Genomic DNA, 15,411 nt, shown 5'->3' with positions numbered 1-15,411 from the left:
TTTGACATTTCATCTTCTTAAAAAAACTCTAAATTTATTTCTGACTTGTGATTTTAAATATAAATATAATGATTAAGAGATTATCAAAATTCTCTTATGATATATAAATTTAATGTTTTAATGTCAAGTAATTAATTGACGCCCTGCATGTATGTGAGTGAGTGCATATATATTTGCAAAAAATTTATTTAAATCAATAGTTACTACCATATCGTCATTAGTGATCGTTTTTATATAAAATTTTCAAAAGCCTAATAATTTTTGTCGATATTTTGGCAAATAAGTTAAGAAAAAACAACTTTCAATTCAGTTCATTATTTGATTGAGATTTTTGTGACTAAAAGAAGGAAATTGGTGAGTGACCCGTAAGGTATCCATCACCTCTAGGTCTATGATCTTTCTTTATCTAGTTTGTCAATATATATATTGACATTTTAATATTTAGAACCCTTCAAAATGTATAGGTTAAGAAGAGATTTATTTTTCAGTCAACAGGACATATATATTAAAAATTTTCTTCTTTTCTATCTTTAAATAAAAGACACAAAAACTAACATTTTTACTAATTAAACAACAAAGATTTAGGGGTTGTCAAATTCCATTATTTACTTGAATTTAACGATGCCACTAGTTTATATATATTAAGCTTATTTACGATTTCTATTTTTGTTTAATCACAACTATAAAATCGAAATCTCAAACCTAATTATTTTATTTAGTCTTCATATCTTAATAAATTTATTAAATTGATAGTGCAAGTTTAACAATGTTTGATCTTTCTTTGTAACGTTTATCAAGATATTGAAAGTTAGATATTTAGAAACCCTTCAATTACGAAGGTTAAAAAGAGATTCTTTCTTTAATTTGCCCATGTAAGATACATATTGTCAAGATATGTATTGACATATCGTTCTCCTTCTCTGTCTTTCCATAAAAGACTTGACTATTAATATTTTGCGTAATTTAAATGACAAATTTGCAAGATCTGATATTTCTTTGTTTAATTTGTCAAGATATATTTTCCTTTAATCAAATTCCAACAATCAATATATATATATATGAAAGACTTGACTACTAAAGTCATCACAAATTAAAGGATAAAAAGTTGTCAAGCCATTCAATTTATTCCACTGTTTGATTGAGATTCCATTCAATTTAAATCAGAAATAATAATTCTTAGTGGTGGAGCCAACACTGGCCTAGGGTGGGCCGTATGAAATTATATAATTCAAATATTATATATAATAAAAGAGGGTAGATTTAGATTTAATGAGATTTAAAATGATATTTTGAAAATTTTAAATATTGTATTTAACAAAGAGGATTATTGATATAGAAAGTAAAGGACCGAATAAAATTCCCACTCTTTGTTTTATGCCTTGCGTTTTCACTCATGCAACCAAAGAAAATCCATGTGACCAATATATCTTAATCTTATAATCTACATATCCTAAGTTTGGGATAGGTAATTATAATTAGACTCATTAATTTTTTAAACATATTTATTAAAAGTTCTAAAATTATTTTATTTTTCTAACTCTCAGGTATCATTTAATTTCAAAATTACCATTATTCTTTTTTTTTTTTTTCCTGGACGTTTACCTTATGAAGTCAATTCTTATGTTTGTGGCTATAATATTAGAGGTGTTATAAAATAGAAACAAAGAAGATGAAAAATAGACCCAATAAATATAAGAAATTAATCTTCTTCAACGATAAACACAACTCATGTTTTAATCAAATAGTTGTAATCCTATTTTATTAATGTAGCAGTTCTATCTCATACATGTGTATTCTTCTTTTCATATGTGTATACAATGGGTGGACCTAGAAATTATTATAGGGGGGCCAAATGTAATATGCAATGAGTTGTAGGGCCAAAAAAAAAGTTACATTTACTGGGGCTAAAGGGTTATATTCAAAAACTGAGGGTGTCCAGAAGGTAAACTACATATATGATAGTAAATTGATGTTCCTTATAAATTTTAAAACTTTTGTGGGGCTCCATTAAATTGACGAACATAAGCAAACTTTCTAAATTAGCTCCTAGTATCTTACCCAGTTTCGAGCCTCAAATATTTGGAACACTATTGTTAATTTTATATAAGAATTTAAATTGAATTAGTTAATATTCTTTTTATGATTTTGATCGTAAGATAAACTTGTCAAACTAAAAACTTGTCAAACTAAATCCCTGAAGCTCAACTATCTAATGCCATGAAGGTTCATTTCTTTCACTTAAATTTGACAAGGCAACTAATTCACATAGAATAAGCTTATGATTTCATTTTGGTTTAATCATAACTACAAAATTGAAATCTCAAACCTCATTACTTTATTTAGTCTTGAGATTTTTGTGACCCAAAGAAGGATATTGGCGAGTGACCCATAAGGTATCCATCACCTCTAGGTTTATGATCTTTTTTATCTAGTTTGTTGAGACATATGTTGACATTTCAACATTTAGAAGCCCTTCAAATACTTATAAGTTAAGAAGATATTTATTTTTCAGTCTATATATATATATAGATATATATTAAAAAATTTCTATCTTTAAATAAAAGACACAAAACTAACATTTTTACTAATTAAAAAACAAAGATTTAGGGGTTGTCAAATTCCATTATTTACTTGAATTAAACGATGCCACCAGTTTATATATATTAAGCTTATTTACGATTTCTATTTTTGTTTAATCACAACTATAAAATTGAAATCTCAAACCTAATTATTTTATTTAGTCTTCATATCTTAATAAATTTATTCAATTGATAGTGCAAGTTTAACAATGTTTGATCTTTCTTTGTAATGTTTATCAAGATATTGATAGTTCAATATTTAGAAACCCTTCAATTACGAAGGTTAAAAAAAGATTCTTTCTTTAATTTGCCCATGTAAGGTACATATTGTCAAGATATGTATTGACATATCGTTCTCCTTCTCTATCTTTCCATAAAAGACTTGACTATTAATATTTTGCGTAATTTAAATGACAAATTTGCACGATATGATATTTCTTTGTTTAATTTGTCAAGATATATTTTCCTTTAATCAAACTCCAACAATCAATATATATATATATGAAAGACTTGACTACTAAAGTCATCACAAATTAAAGGATAAAAAGTTGTCAGCGATTCAATTTATTCCACTATTTGATTGAGATTCCATTCAATTTAAATTAGAAATAATAATTCTCAGTGGTGGAGCCAGCACTGGCCCAGGTGGGCCAGTGCCCTTCCTGAAATTTTCAAAAGAATCTGCAAGGTTTTTTAAATTTGCAATTACACCTTAATCAATTTATATAATTTCCAAATTACTAATCCAATCGTCAAACTCAAAAACAAGATAAATGCAATATTTAGATTATAAATAAATAAGGTCCATGTTATACAAATTTAATTGAATTCGCTAAATGTAAAAAAATTATAAAGTTTATATTTTTCCTTAAACTTGATGATTTTGTTTTCAATGTAGGAAAATATCTTATTATCACAGAGTTTGTATTCTAATTGATTTGTTTAATTTAGATTAGTTTTAAAAAAATTAGTATATTATTTGGGTTTCGTTATGTAGTGTGATTTCTTTTATTTAATGTGTTTAATAGTACTGACAATAATCACTTTTAAAACATCAAATTTCATTGATGTTTTCGTTATTGTATTGAATAAAGTTATTAAAATTTCAATATTTATTATTATGTTAAAAAGTTTATTAAAAACTTGTTTTTCTCTGATCTATCATGGCATCCATACTTGTGTGACGCCATAAAGATGACCAGATTTGGTCGGTCATTTGGGCCCTGTCGACGGCCAGATCTGGATGGCCATATGGGCCATGTCGGCAGCCAAATCCTACTGCTCTAGTGATGGCCATGGCCATCACGGGTCCACAACAACTTCCATTTTTTCTTTTTTTAGTTTTTGTTCTATTTTTAAATTGTTAAACCTTAGTTGTCTTGTTAAAGCAGTTTCCATTTATGAGTGAAAATATTACATGAAATCGGTTCTTTAAAAAAAAAAAAAATTGTTTGTTGAAGATCCATGGTGATGTTGATATACAGTGGGTTTGCATGTGGCTTTCTCAATGGTATATGGTGGATTTTGTGGTGTGAAAAAAGTTGTTTAATTGTAAATTCTACGGTGGATGATGAAAGAATATGTGTTGAGTTTACTGATTTATATGGCGGGTTTAGATGGAGGAAGAATGGGAGACGTTGAATTTAATAATTTTAATTGGATTTTAAGATTATTGGGTAAAAGGGAATATTGTTAAAAAAAATTTAGGCAAATATAAAATTTAATAAATTTTGTGAAACTTTGATAACATTTAAAAGGTTTGGGATGATAGTTAGATTCTTAATTTTAGTTTAAAGGGTAAAAATGTCTTTCATAGTTGAACAAACTTTTATTGATATGAAATTTTGAACGGAATGGGGTTCAGGGTCCTATTTCCGAAATTAATGGGTGCTTAGTAATTGTATGAAATGCAAGGGGGTTAACAAGATTTTCCCTTTTTATTGAAAATTAGAGGAAGAAAAATTGTTGGACAATCAATTTATCCCATTATTTGATTGAAATTGTCATGACAAAAATTATAAAAGTTGATGTGTGAATAATGTGAAAGTCTTTGGCTGAAAGTCTTTAGCTGAGCTTTCAAATTTATGGTAAACAAAAAGAACAAAAAAAGTTGGGGCCCATCAATTGATTGAGATTGTTAAGACTAAAATTGTAATTGACTTGTGATTTTAAATATCAATTGATATATAGATAAATATTAAGAAAAAAAACTGATTTAAATTAATAATTACTGCCATATCATCACCACTTATCCTTTTTTATATAAAATTTTTAAAAGCCTAATAATTTCTATTAATATATTGGCAAATCAATTAAGAAAAAAAATAAACTAAAAATATTATTCATCACTTTATTCCACTGCTTGATTGAGGTTGTCAACTTGTCTTGATTGAAAAAAGAAAAGTTGACCCCTTAATAAAAAATTAAAAAACTAAAACTTTGTTCTTTTATATAATTTGATTAAAAAAAATAATTAATATTTTTGTTTAATATTGCTTAATAAATCATTGATTTGACCTTCTAAGTTTGAGGTAAACTAAACAAACAAAAACTATTAGCCCATTAATTGATTGAGATTGTTATGACTATATTAAATAGTATTATTGGCCGTCTAATTTACTCCATTAGTTGATTGAGATTGTTATGACTAAAAACACAAAAGTTGATAGAGATTTCAAATTTAGTTCTATACAAATCAACACAAAAAGGTGAATAAAGAAAAACTTAAAGCGGAGTGAACAAGCAAATTGATAGGTGTTGAAAGAGAGAATTGTAATAGTGGAAAGGGTGTTAATTAAGTTGTCATTTTGGATTGTATTAGTTTTGGTTCAAACATCTGGATTCAACAGTTGTTTGGAGAAAGAGAGGATTGGTCTGTTAGATGTGAAGTCCTTCATAAAAGCGGTCAGTGATTTTCAAACAGAAAAATTTCTTGTTTCATGGGTTGATGATAAAATGTCTAATTGTTGTGATTGGGAGGGAGTTCAATGCAACGCCACTACTGACGTGTCATCAAACTTTCCCTTTATCATACAAGGCAATTGAGGCCATATAACTTTCCTAATAGGCTTCAAACTCTAAATTTATCCTTGTTTCATCCTTTTGAAGAGTTGAAAAGTCTTAATTTATCTTACAATTACTTTAAAGGTTGGCATGAGAATGAAGGTATGTATATTATTTAAGTAGTTAGTTTAAAATATGTACTCCAATTAAATTACTTTTGCAATAGTATGACAATATATATTTATTTAGTTTTTAAACTTTTTTCATAATTAACATTCATGTTGATGCATTAATAGATCATACAAAAAATTAAATTACAAAGCATGCTTATTAATTTGTTAATTAATTGTAAAAGTACTGTTTGGATTTGTTAAACAATTTCTATTTTGTCTTCTATTAATAGATCAATAATTTTACATAAAAAAAAAACAATTGTGCAAAAATAGATTATATAGGCTATATATGTATGTTGATGCATTAATTGTTTTTCTTTGGATAATGAATAAATATATTAAGTCAAAAATGTATTGACATTTCTTTTCCAACATATGATGGCTTAAGGTGTTTGAAACAACTCAAGATCTTGGATCTTAGTTGGAATTACTTCAATGCCACTCTTTTGTCATACTTGAATAATCTAAGTTCACTTACCACTTTGAGTCTTGGAGGGAATAATATGGGAGAAGGTCTGAAATCTGCCAAACAAGGTATATATGTTTTAAGTATTATTCTTTAATTTCTTATTAATTAATCTTAATCTTTTTATTTCTTATTTAAAAAATAATAATAACTCTTTGTATTGGTGCAGGTATAGAACTAATCTGACAAACTTATCAAATTATTACCATCTTTTTATCACTGTTTTGAAATCTTTGAGAACATATAGTTAATTTTGCTCTTTCAATTGTTGATTCCTATATATGACTTTTGACTTTTTTTTTTTTTTTTTAATTTCTGCAGGTTTAGCAAATTTGAAAAACTTGAAAGTATTGGATTTAGGTGGTAATGAAATATGTGGATCCTACCAGTCTAGGTACCTCCCATGAAGCAATTTTTATTTTTATTTTAATTATTAAAGTTAAAAATTCAATTTAATTGGTAGATAGAAACTTCACCTTGATATTAAAGGATTTTGCTTAGATATATAATAATTTTCTTGAGATATATTTTTTAAATAGTTTAATGAATTATAATATCTAATTGGGTTGGTTTTCCTAAATTCTCTTCCAAGTAATTAAAATTTCAAGTTTGATGGTATATATAATTTACAATTTTTATTTGTAATGACATGATGTACATATAGTGACAAACGAAAGATAATATATACTCTATTAAGATAAAATTCTAACTGTTCATGTTGGAGTGCCCAAATATTTTGATTTTACATTATGTTTTGTATATAAAGATAATTTTTTCTTAAAATCAGTTTCCTTTTCTTAAAATTTTCCATCATCTTGCTTTTAATTAACTCTAAATCTCTTTTATTCTTTGGTACAGGTTTAGCAAATTTGACAAACCTAAAAGTATTAAATCTCGGTGGAATCAAATCAACAACTCTCTATCAAACTAGGTATGCAATATCTAAATTTTTGAAGCACTCTTTGCAATATATAACGTATGAATAAAAAATAATTTTTCATTAAAATCTGATTGTTTCTCTTGGCACAGGATTAAAAATGTTGAGAAACTTGGAAGAGTTGGATTTGAGTGGAATGGAATGAGCGGCTCCCTAACATTGCTCGTAACAATAACTACAACCATCAAAATATAAGTTACAATAATACAGAAGATCTTTCATTTTTTTTTTTTTTTTTTTTTGAAATCTTGTGTATTTCTACTTTCATTTTACCCCTCTTCTTTCTTAAAACTACGACAATGCCATCCTTGTTGCTCCCAACTTCTGCAATCTGCATCACTGTATTCCACCTTTGTCCAAAACAAATTCATTTATTTTAAAAAGAAATTTATTAAATTGAAAGTAAGGATATGAGAATCTTATAGATGATCAGTATTGATATTTTTTTATAATTAATTTAGGTGTATATAAAGTTTTCATTGGTCCACCTATAAGAACGGTTTCTTAATGTGTAGAATTACCATATACACTTTAATTTAAACTTTTTGATATAAACAAGGTGGGACTTTTTACACATATAAAAGTACTCGAAATATTCATTTTTCTTATTACAATATTTAGAAATAAATTTTATTGAATTTCAACGGAAATTATTTTTATTGATAGAACAACGAAGATATATGAAGTAAAAATTTAACTTTTGAAATGTAATAATATGGAATTGAAGTCTGGATGGAACCCATTGTTAAATGTTTGGACAAAACAACCTTACATTTAAATTATTAGATAAAAACTTTAAATTATAAATAAAAATTAATTATCAAAAAATCGAATAACTAAAAAAATAATAAGTTAAAATTTCTCAAATGTATGCAAATGATAATTTTATATTTTTATTAAAATAGACCAACTAGCTGTTGTGTCATGTTCTCAAATGGATGGAATTGTTGTAAAGTTATCTATCCAACAAAGTTGATGATAGATCAACCAAATGTAGTTGTTTCCAGTGAGCCAACTGATCTTGATTAGTGCCATGCCTCTAATGTTTTATATATAAAGATAATATTTTCTTAAAATTTTCCATCAATCTTGCTTTTAATTAACTCTAAATCTTTTTTATTCTGTGGTACAGGTTTAGCAAATTTGACAAACCTAAAAGTATTAAATCTTCGTGGGAATCAAATCAACAACTTTCTATCAAGCCTAGGTATGCAATATCTAATAAATTTTTGAAGCACTCTTTGCAATATGATAATGTATGAATAAAAATTAATTTTTCAATTTAAAATCTGATTGTTTCTCTTGGCGCAGGATTAAAAATGTTGAGAAACTTGGAAGAGTTGGATTTGAGTCATAATGGAATGAGCGGCTCTCTAACATTGCTAGGTAACAATAACTACAGCCATCAAAATATTAAGTTACAATCATCTTCTCAAATTGCTTCAATTTCATATTTAGATATTAACTTAATTATTATTTTTTCTTCTGTATTTTCTACCTACTTTTCTATTTCTTCTCTCGTTTTTTGTTTTGTTTTGATTTCTACAGGTTTAGCAAATTTGACAAACTTGAAAAGCTTGGATCTAAGTGATAATCAAATCAACACTTCTCTATCAAGTTTAGATATGCTATAAATATCACGCTTGAAAAAAGTATAATTACAAGTACTCTTGCATAAAATTAAAATCTAAATAAATGGCATAACAAACATATCAATTAATTTATTTAAAAGATTTTATATAACTAAATGATTTATCTAAATGCCAATACTTTGTCCCATCTGGAGATTTTATAATAAAATAGAGTAGGATATATTACCAATTAAAGAGATCTGTCGCCACCACCATACCTTTTTACAACGCCGTCGCCTCCCGGGTGACAATCCTTAGCCACTTGACTACTCTGTTCACAGTTGTAACAAGCCCCTTCGTCGCCGCCCCTTCCTCTTCAGCCTCCATACTCACCGTCGTCGCCATAGCCTTCACCACCGTCCAGTTCACACTAGGCCTGGAATAGCACCAAGCCAGGTGCTATTCCCGCAACCAATGCACCCTTAAACCATTACCACAACAAACAAAAATGCCCAAACTAAACATTATATTAACCCAACACAAGCAACCAGTGCACCCCAAACAACCATTAAATTCACCTTGAAAACGAATAAATCTATGAAAACATTAAACAAATAGCAAGAGAGGGAAAACAAGAATGAAGAGAAAGAAGAAAATAAATTAGAGAAGGTGGCCATGCTAGAGATCGTAGTGGTTTCGAAAGACGATTAAGGTGGGGCACTTGGGTTTTTGGAGGTTGTTAGATTTGGGGGATGAGGGAAGGTGAACAGCAGGTATGAAAGAAAATTGGGGGCGGAGGATTTTGTGGCAGTGGGGTGTGGGAGAAAGATAAAAGGGGCTCGGCAGTTTTTTTTTTTTTTTTTTTTTTTTTTTTCCCCATTAAATTATTAAAAACTGGTGTATTTATTAATTTATACATTTTTCATTTGTTCAAAAAACTTAATTTTCTCTTTTATTTAATAAACTGATTTTTAATAAATAAAATTATAATTGCTATTTGAGGGTAGCAGATTTTTAATAGAAATTGAAGATAGAAGTTTTAAGTAACTAATTTCCAAGTTGATGAAGGTAATTACCATCTATTTGTTTTAGGTGTGTAAGTAATATTACACTTTAAAAAATTTGTGCCGAATTTTTGTTTTGTTTTGTTTTGTTTTTTTTTTTTTTTTTTTTAAAGATCATTGGTTGGAAAATGTACATTGGCCAAACTTTGGATTGAGAAAATGTCACTCAGCCTTTTAAAATATTTGAAAAACTTAGAGAAATTAGAAGTTAGATCAAGTGCATATATAAATTAATGCATACAAAGGAAAATTAAAAATGAATGAGTTATCAATTATGCAAATAAAAATTAAAATAGGTGATATTACAATCACATAACAAACATATCAATAGGTAGTTTAGTATTTGGCCCAAGGCCCATCAAATAAGTAATAACAACTATATTTTACTTTCACTTTTCTTCATGCAGGTTTAAAATATTTAAAAAACTTGGAAGAGTTGAATATGATGTATAATGGAATGAGTGGTTCTCTTAATTCGCTAGGTAAGATTAATGACAACCAATAGTTACAATCATCTGATATTTTCTACCTGCTTTTCAATCCTGTTTCTTCTCTTGTTTTTGGTTTTGCTTTTGTTTGTGCAGGTTTAGCAAATTTGACAAACCTGAAAAGCTTGGGTCTAAGTGGAAATCAAATCAACACTTCTCTAGCAGTTTAGGTATGCTATAAGTATCACACTTGAAGAAAAGTATAATTACAAGTACTCTTGCATAAAATTAAAAATTAAATAGATGGCATTACAAACATATCAATTAATTTATTTAAAAGATCTTATATAAGTAGTTTAGTAGTATGGCACTACTATACAAAGATTGAAATATTATCATTTGTATGATTACATCACTATCCTACTTTCTCATCCAACTCTCTCTTGATGCCGATTTACAAAATCTAAAAAACTTGGAAGAGTTGAATATGGCATGGAATGGAATGAGCGGTTCTCTTACTTCGCTAGGTAACATTAATGACAACCGATATTTGTTAAAGTTTTAGATCTAAATATTTTAATAATCTTATCCACTGTCATAATACTTTAAAGTTTAATTTAAATATGTTAATGTTGAAAATTTTTATAATAACTTGACCTTTTAAGTCTAAAGTAGTTTTCTAAAAAATTATATCAAATTACTTGTAGTTTTAACTGTTGAACTCAATTAATCTTTGAGAATACATAATTATCTAATTTTTTCTATAATTTCCTATTTGATTTTTAAATTCTATTTCTCTTTTTCATTGGTGCAGGTTTAGTAAATTTGACCAATTTGAAAAGATTGGATTTAAGTGATAATCAAATCACAAATGCTAGAAGTATGAAAAATCAAAAAATTGCAAAATTTTCTTTTAATGTTAAAATGAATAATAGCACCTTTATAATTGAACTTTTTTTCTAAGTACTGCTTGCATGATATGTCGATAAACAATAATAAAAAAAATGAATTAATTAAATAAACTTATAAAATAAATAAAATGACAATTACTTATCAAATCAATATACATTGAAGAGCTCGTATAGACCAATAGTATAGTATCTACTCATTAAACTATGTTTCATTGTATTTGCTAGTTTGCTAAAAAAAAAAGTTTATTTTCTGGTACAATTTTAATTAATTTGACTTTTACCAATTTAAATAAGTATATCCAAGTTATTTACCTGTGTTCTAAATTGATATCTGAGATACAATCGACCTTATTTTCTGTAATATCCCATCTCTTTTAATTTTTCATTTCTCTTTGGTTTATCAAATTTGAAAAGGTTGAAAGTGTTGTATCTAACTAATAATCAGATAACTGGCTCAAAATCAAGTCAAGTTACGTAATATTAAAAAAAATAATTCAAATAGTTATCTTTTATACTTTTTAAAGATTGTGAAATTAATATATTTATATTATTAATTTCCTACTTCTATTTCTTTAATATATTGTTTTAGATAGATATGTTGAGTTAATCTTAATAATTTTCCAAATATTCATTCCTTTAGAACATTAAGTTAATCTTATAATTTTCATATTTATAAAGTCTAATATTTTTCTTATTGGTATAGGATTAGAAAATCTAACAGCCTTGGAAACGTTGGATCTAAGCGGCAACTTCATAAGCGGTGATCTAACCTGGTTAGGTAACAAATTTATCATTTTCATTTCAAGATCAATGGCTCCTTGTATCTGAATTTGAATAAAAACTAGAAAGTTATGGCTCTGCAAATTTGAATTTGGTTATTTGTTTTATAGATGATAAACATCTTAAAACTAATATATTGAATTATATGTGATTTTTAAATAATTTCGAGAAATTTATTATTGCAAGAAAAGTATAAAACAAACAACTAAATTGATTTTGTTTAGTAATTAATTATGATTTTAGTAATTTTTCAAAATATAACAAGTAAATATTACTATTTTTGGTGGTTGTAATCAATTGAAAGAATGCAAAGAAAATATAAAGTACAGAGGTTATATTAGATTTGAGATTAAATAGATTTAATTAGAGTAATATTGAGAAATTAATTAATTAAAGAGTGGAACTGCATGAAGAAATTAATTATATAAATAAAAATTTGTATATATATTGATGTGGTACAACTCTTTTGTTGCCACATCACAATACAAAGGTAAACTGAAAGGAATTTTTTACTCTTTTTACAATTGGTGTATGAAAATTAAAATATTTATAATATTAAAGTAGAAGAAAGCAATCTATAAATTTACTTATTATAACCTTTTACAAATATTTTATACTTGTTTCAAATTTGTTTGATTATTTACTTTCAGTTTTTATCTCTTTTGTTCTCAATTGACAATTGCGTAGATGTTGATCTTACTTTTTCTATAATTTCCAACTATCTTATTTTCGAATTCTTTTTATCTCTTCATTTGTTAAGGTTTAGCGAGTTTGAAACATTTGAAAGCATTGGACCTCGGTTATAATGAAATGAATGGCTCTCTATCAAGTTCGGGTACGTAATACTTATATATTGTTTTCTAATTAATATAGTATTAATTAAAACTACTGCATGATGCATATAAAACTGTTAGACATAGTCACAAATTGTAACAGTGGGCTGATTTCTTCAACTTTTTCATCAGGAATATGTGAGTTAGTGGATACAATAATTTTGGTGGTCAAGTCCCTCAATGTCTCACCAACTTCACCAACCTTGAGGTTCTTGTTCTTTCATCAAATCAATTAAAGTGGAACTTTGCCATCTGCTATTACTCACATGAAATCTCTTGAATATTTGGATGTCCAAGAAAATAACTTTGAAGGAAAATATTCACTAAGTTCATGGGCTAACCATTCAAAGCTTCAAGCATTTGCACTCTCATCAAGAAACAACACATATCAAGTGGAAAATGAAAATTGGTTCCCTTGATTTCAATTGAAGGCTCTCAAGTTAACTCATTGCAACTTACATGCCATCCCTAGTTTTCTTCTACACCAATATGACTTATTATCCCTTGATCTCTCTCATAATAAGTTGGGTGGTACATTTCCATCTTGGTTGTTAGTAAATAACACAAACTTGATAGGAATGTATTTGGTGAACAACTCATTCTCGAGAACTCTTAAGCTGCCAAACACCAAACATGATTCCATTGACTCTGTAGACGTTTCTCATAACAATTTCAGTGGTCAACTCCCTAAGAATATTAGTAAGATCTTTTCGAATTCCTTAAGCCGTTTGTCCATGTCCGATAATTGTTTTGAAGGCAATCTTCCTTTATCAATGGGTGAAATGAAAGCACTTACAAGGATGGATTTGTCCAACAACCAATTTTCAAGAGAGTTACCCAGTGATTTTCTCATCGGTTGCTTCTCGTTGAAATTTTTGAACTTGTCAAACAACAATTTTCATGGGCAAATATTTCCTCAATATATGAACTTGCCTTACTTGAGATACATATATTTGAACAATAACAGCTTCAGTGGAAAAATCGGAAAAGGATTACTAAATTCTACGTCTTTAGAAGCCTTAGATATCTCCAACAACAAGATATCTGATAAAGTTCCCAACTGGATAGGTAACTTTTCAAAACTCGAGCTTCTTCTAATGTCAAAAAATCTTTTAGAAGGAAATATTCCTATCCAATTAAGCAAGTTGTCATCCCTTACCATTTTAGATGTCGCTGAAAATAGGTTAACTGGACCCATTACATCTTCCTTTAATTTTTCATTTATCCAAGAGTTGTCATGCAGAAGAATGCTTTCACAGGGCCAATTCCGAAGTCATTGTTTAGATGCTCTAAATTATTGATGCTCAATTTGAGGGACAACCGATTTTCAGGAAGTATTCCTAATTTGATCAATAAGCATTCAAGTTTACGTGTTCTTCTTTTGGGAGGCAATCACCTACAAGGTCCTATACCTAACCAGTTATGTCAATTAAAAAATCTGAGCATCTTAGATCTTTCACATAATAGACTTAATGGATCAATACCTTCATGCTTTATTAGGATGATATTTTGGACAGGACAAAGTGATATTCATAATGGGCATAGGTCCACAAAAGATTTGGCACTTGAACAAGAGTCCATGCCTCATTTTTCATATTACTACAATTCCACTTTATCATTGAGTTCGTTTGTCGATGATTTTCCATATTTATATCATCGCTTTGAAGTGAATTTTTTGACAAAGAATAGGTACGATTCTTACAAGGGTGACATTCTTAACTTTATGACTGGAATGGATTTGTCGAACAATGACTTGATTGGAGATATCCCGTCAGAAATTGGAGACCTTCAAGAAATCAAAGCATTGAATTTGTCCAATAATTTCTTGTCAAAATCTATACCAAAGAGTTTTTCCAATCTAAAAGGTATAGAAAGCTTAGATCTTTCCCATAATAAACTAAGTGGCCAAATTCCTCAACAATTGACCGAGTTAAACTATTTAGAAGTCTTTAATGTATCGTACAACAGTTTGTCTGGGCTGACTCCTAATGAAGGTCAGTTCGCTACCTTTGGTGAAAGCAGTTATGTAGGTAATTCTGGTCTTTGCATTACACTAGTTAATAAGAGCTGCACCAGTGCGCCAACTCCACCCTTGTTACCAGCCAATGGAGAAGAAGGAGAAGAATCTGCAATTGACATGGTGGCATTTTATTGGAGTTTTTTTGGATCATATGTCACTATCATATTGGGGTTATTGGTGATTCTTTGGATCAACTCACGTTGGCGTATGCTATGGTTTTATTATATTGGTGAATGCATTGATTTGTGTTTTTATTGGCTTTCAAAATATGTATCATGCCAGGCCACAAACAATAGAGCAACTTGAATAATGTTTTTACCTTTGGCTATTGTAACATTTTGTTCTGTTGTATTTGGTTTTCACTTACTGGAGTTTCATGTTTCCATGTGGTGTGGTCAATTTACATAATTTCTTCAGTTCTAGTTGTTTCCTTGAATTTGGTTTATATTTTAACAACTTTATATATATTGTTTTCTCATAAATAAGGAGCGTATACATGCTAATTTAGCTTGTTGCTTTCTATTAAACAATAATGTTTTTCATTTTTTTTTTCTGTTTTTTTTCCACTTATTGTTATGAAGATTTTGCAGCGATTTAAAGGATCCATGCTATAATTCAATGCAATGAAGGATGCCTGATTTAACAA

The 15,411-nt window shown here is 28.0% G+C and overlaps 1 protein-coding gene and 1 pseudogene across 1 annotated transcript; both read left to right on the top strand.

Annotated features, from left to right (window-relative positions):
• Nucleotides 1-4,432: 4,432 nt before the first annotated feature.
• LOC116112351 lies at nucleotides 4,433-13,164 on the top strand (annotated as a pseudogene).
• A 159-nt stretch (nucleotides 13,165-13,323) lies between these two features.
• LOC116112350 (receptor-like protein 1) lies at nucleotides 13,324-15,071 on the top strand. The gene is made up of 2 exons (XM_031398496.1): nucleotides 13,324-13,813; nucleotides 14,263-15,071. Exons 1-2 carry the CDS (start codon nucleotides 13,324-13,326, stop codon nucleotides 15,069-15,071), a joined length of 1,299 nt encoding a protein of 432 aa, XP_031254356.1.
• The last annotated feature ends 340 nt before the right edge of the window (nucleotides 15,072-15,411 follow it).

This window comes from Pistacia vera, unplaced genomic scaffold (genome assembly GCF_008641045.1).
Source record: "Pistacia vera cultivar Batoury unplaced genomic scaffold, PisVer_v2 Contig660, whole genome shotgun sequence".
NCBI classification, from domain to species: Eukaryota; Viridiplantae; Streptophyta; class Magnoliopsida; order Sapindales; family Anacardiaceae; genus Pistacia; species Pistacia vera.
Note: the sequence above shows the minus strand (reverse complement) of the source record. Positions and strands in the feature narration are given on the sequence as shown.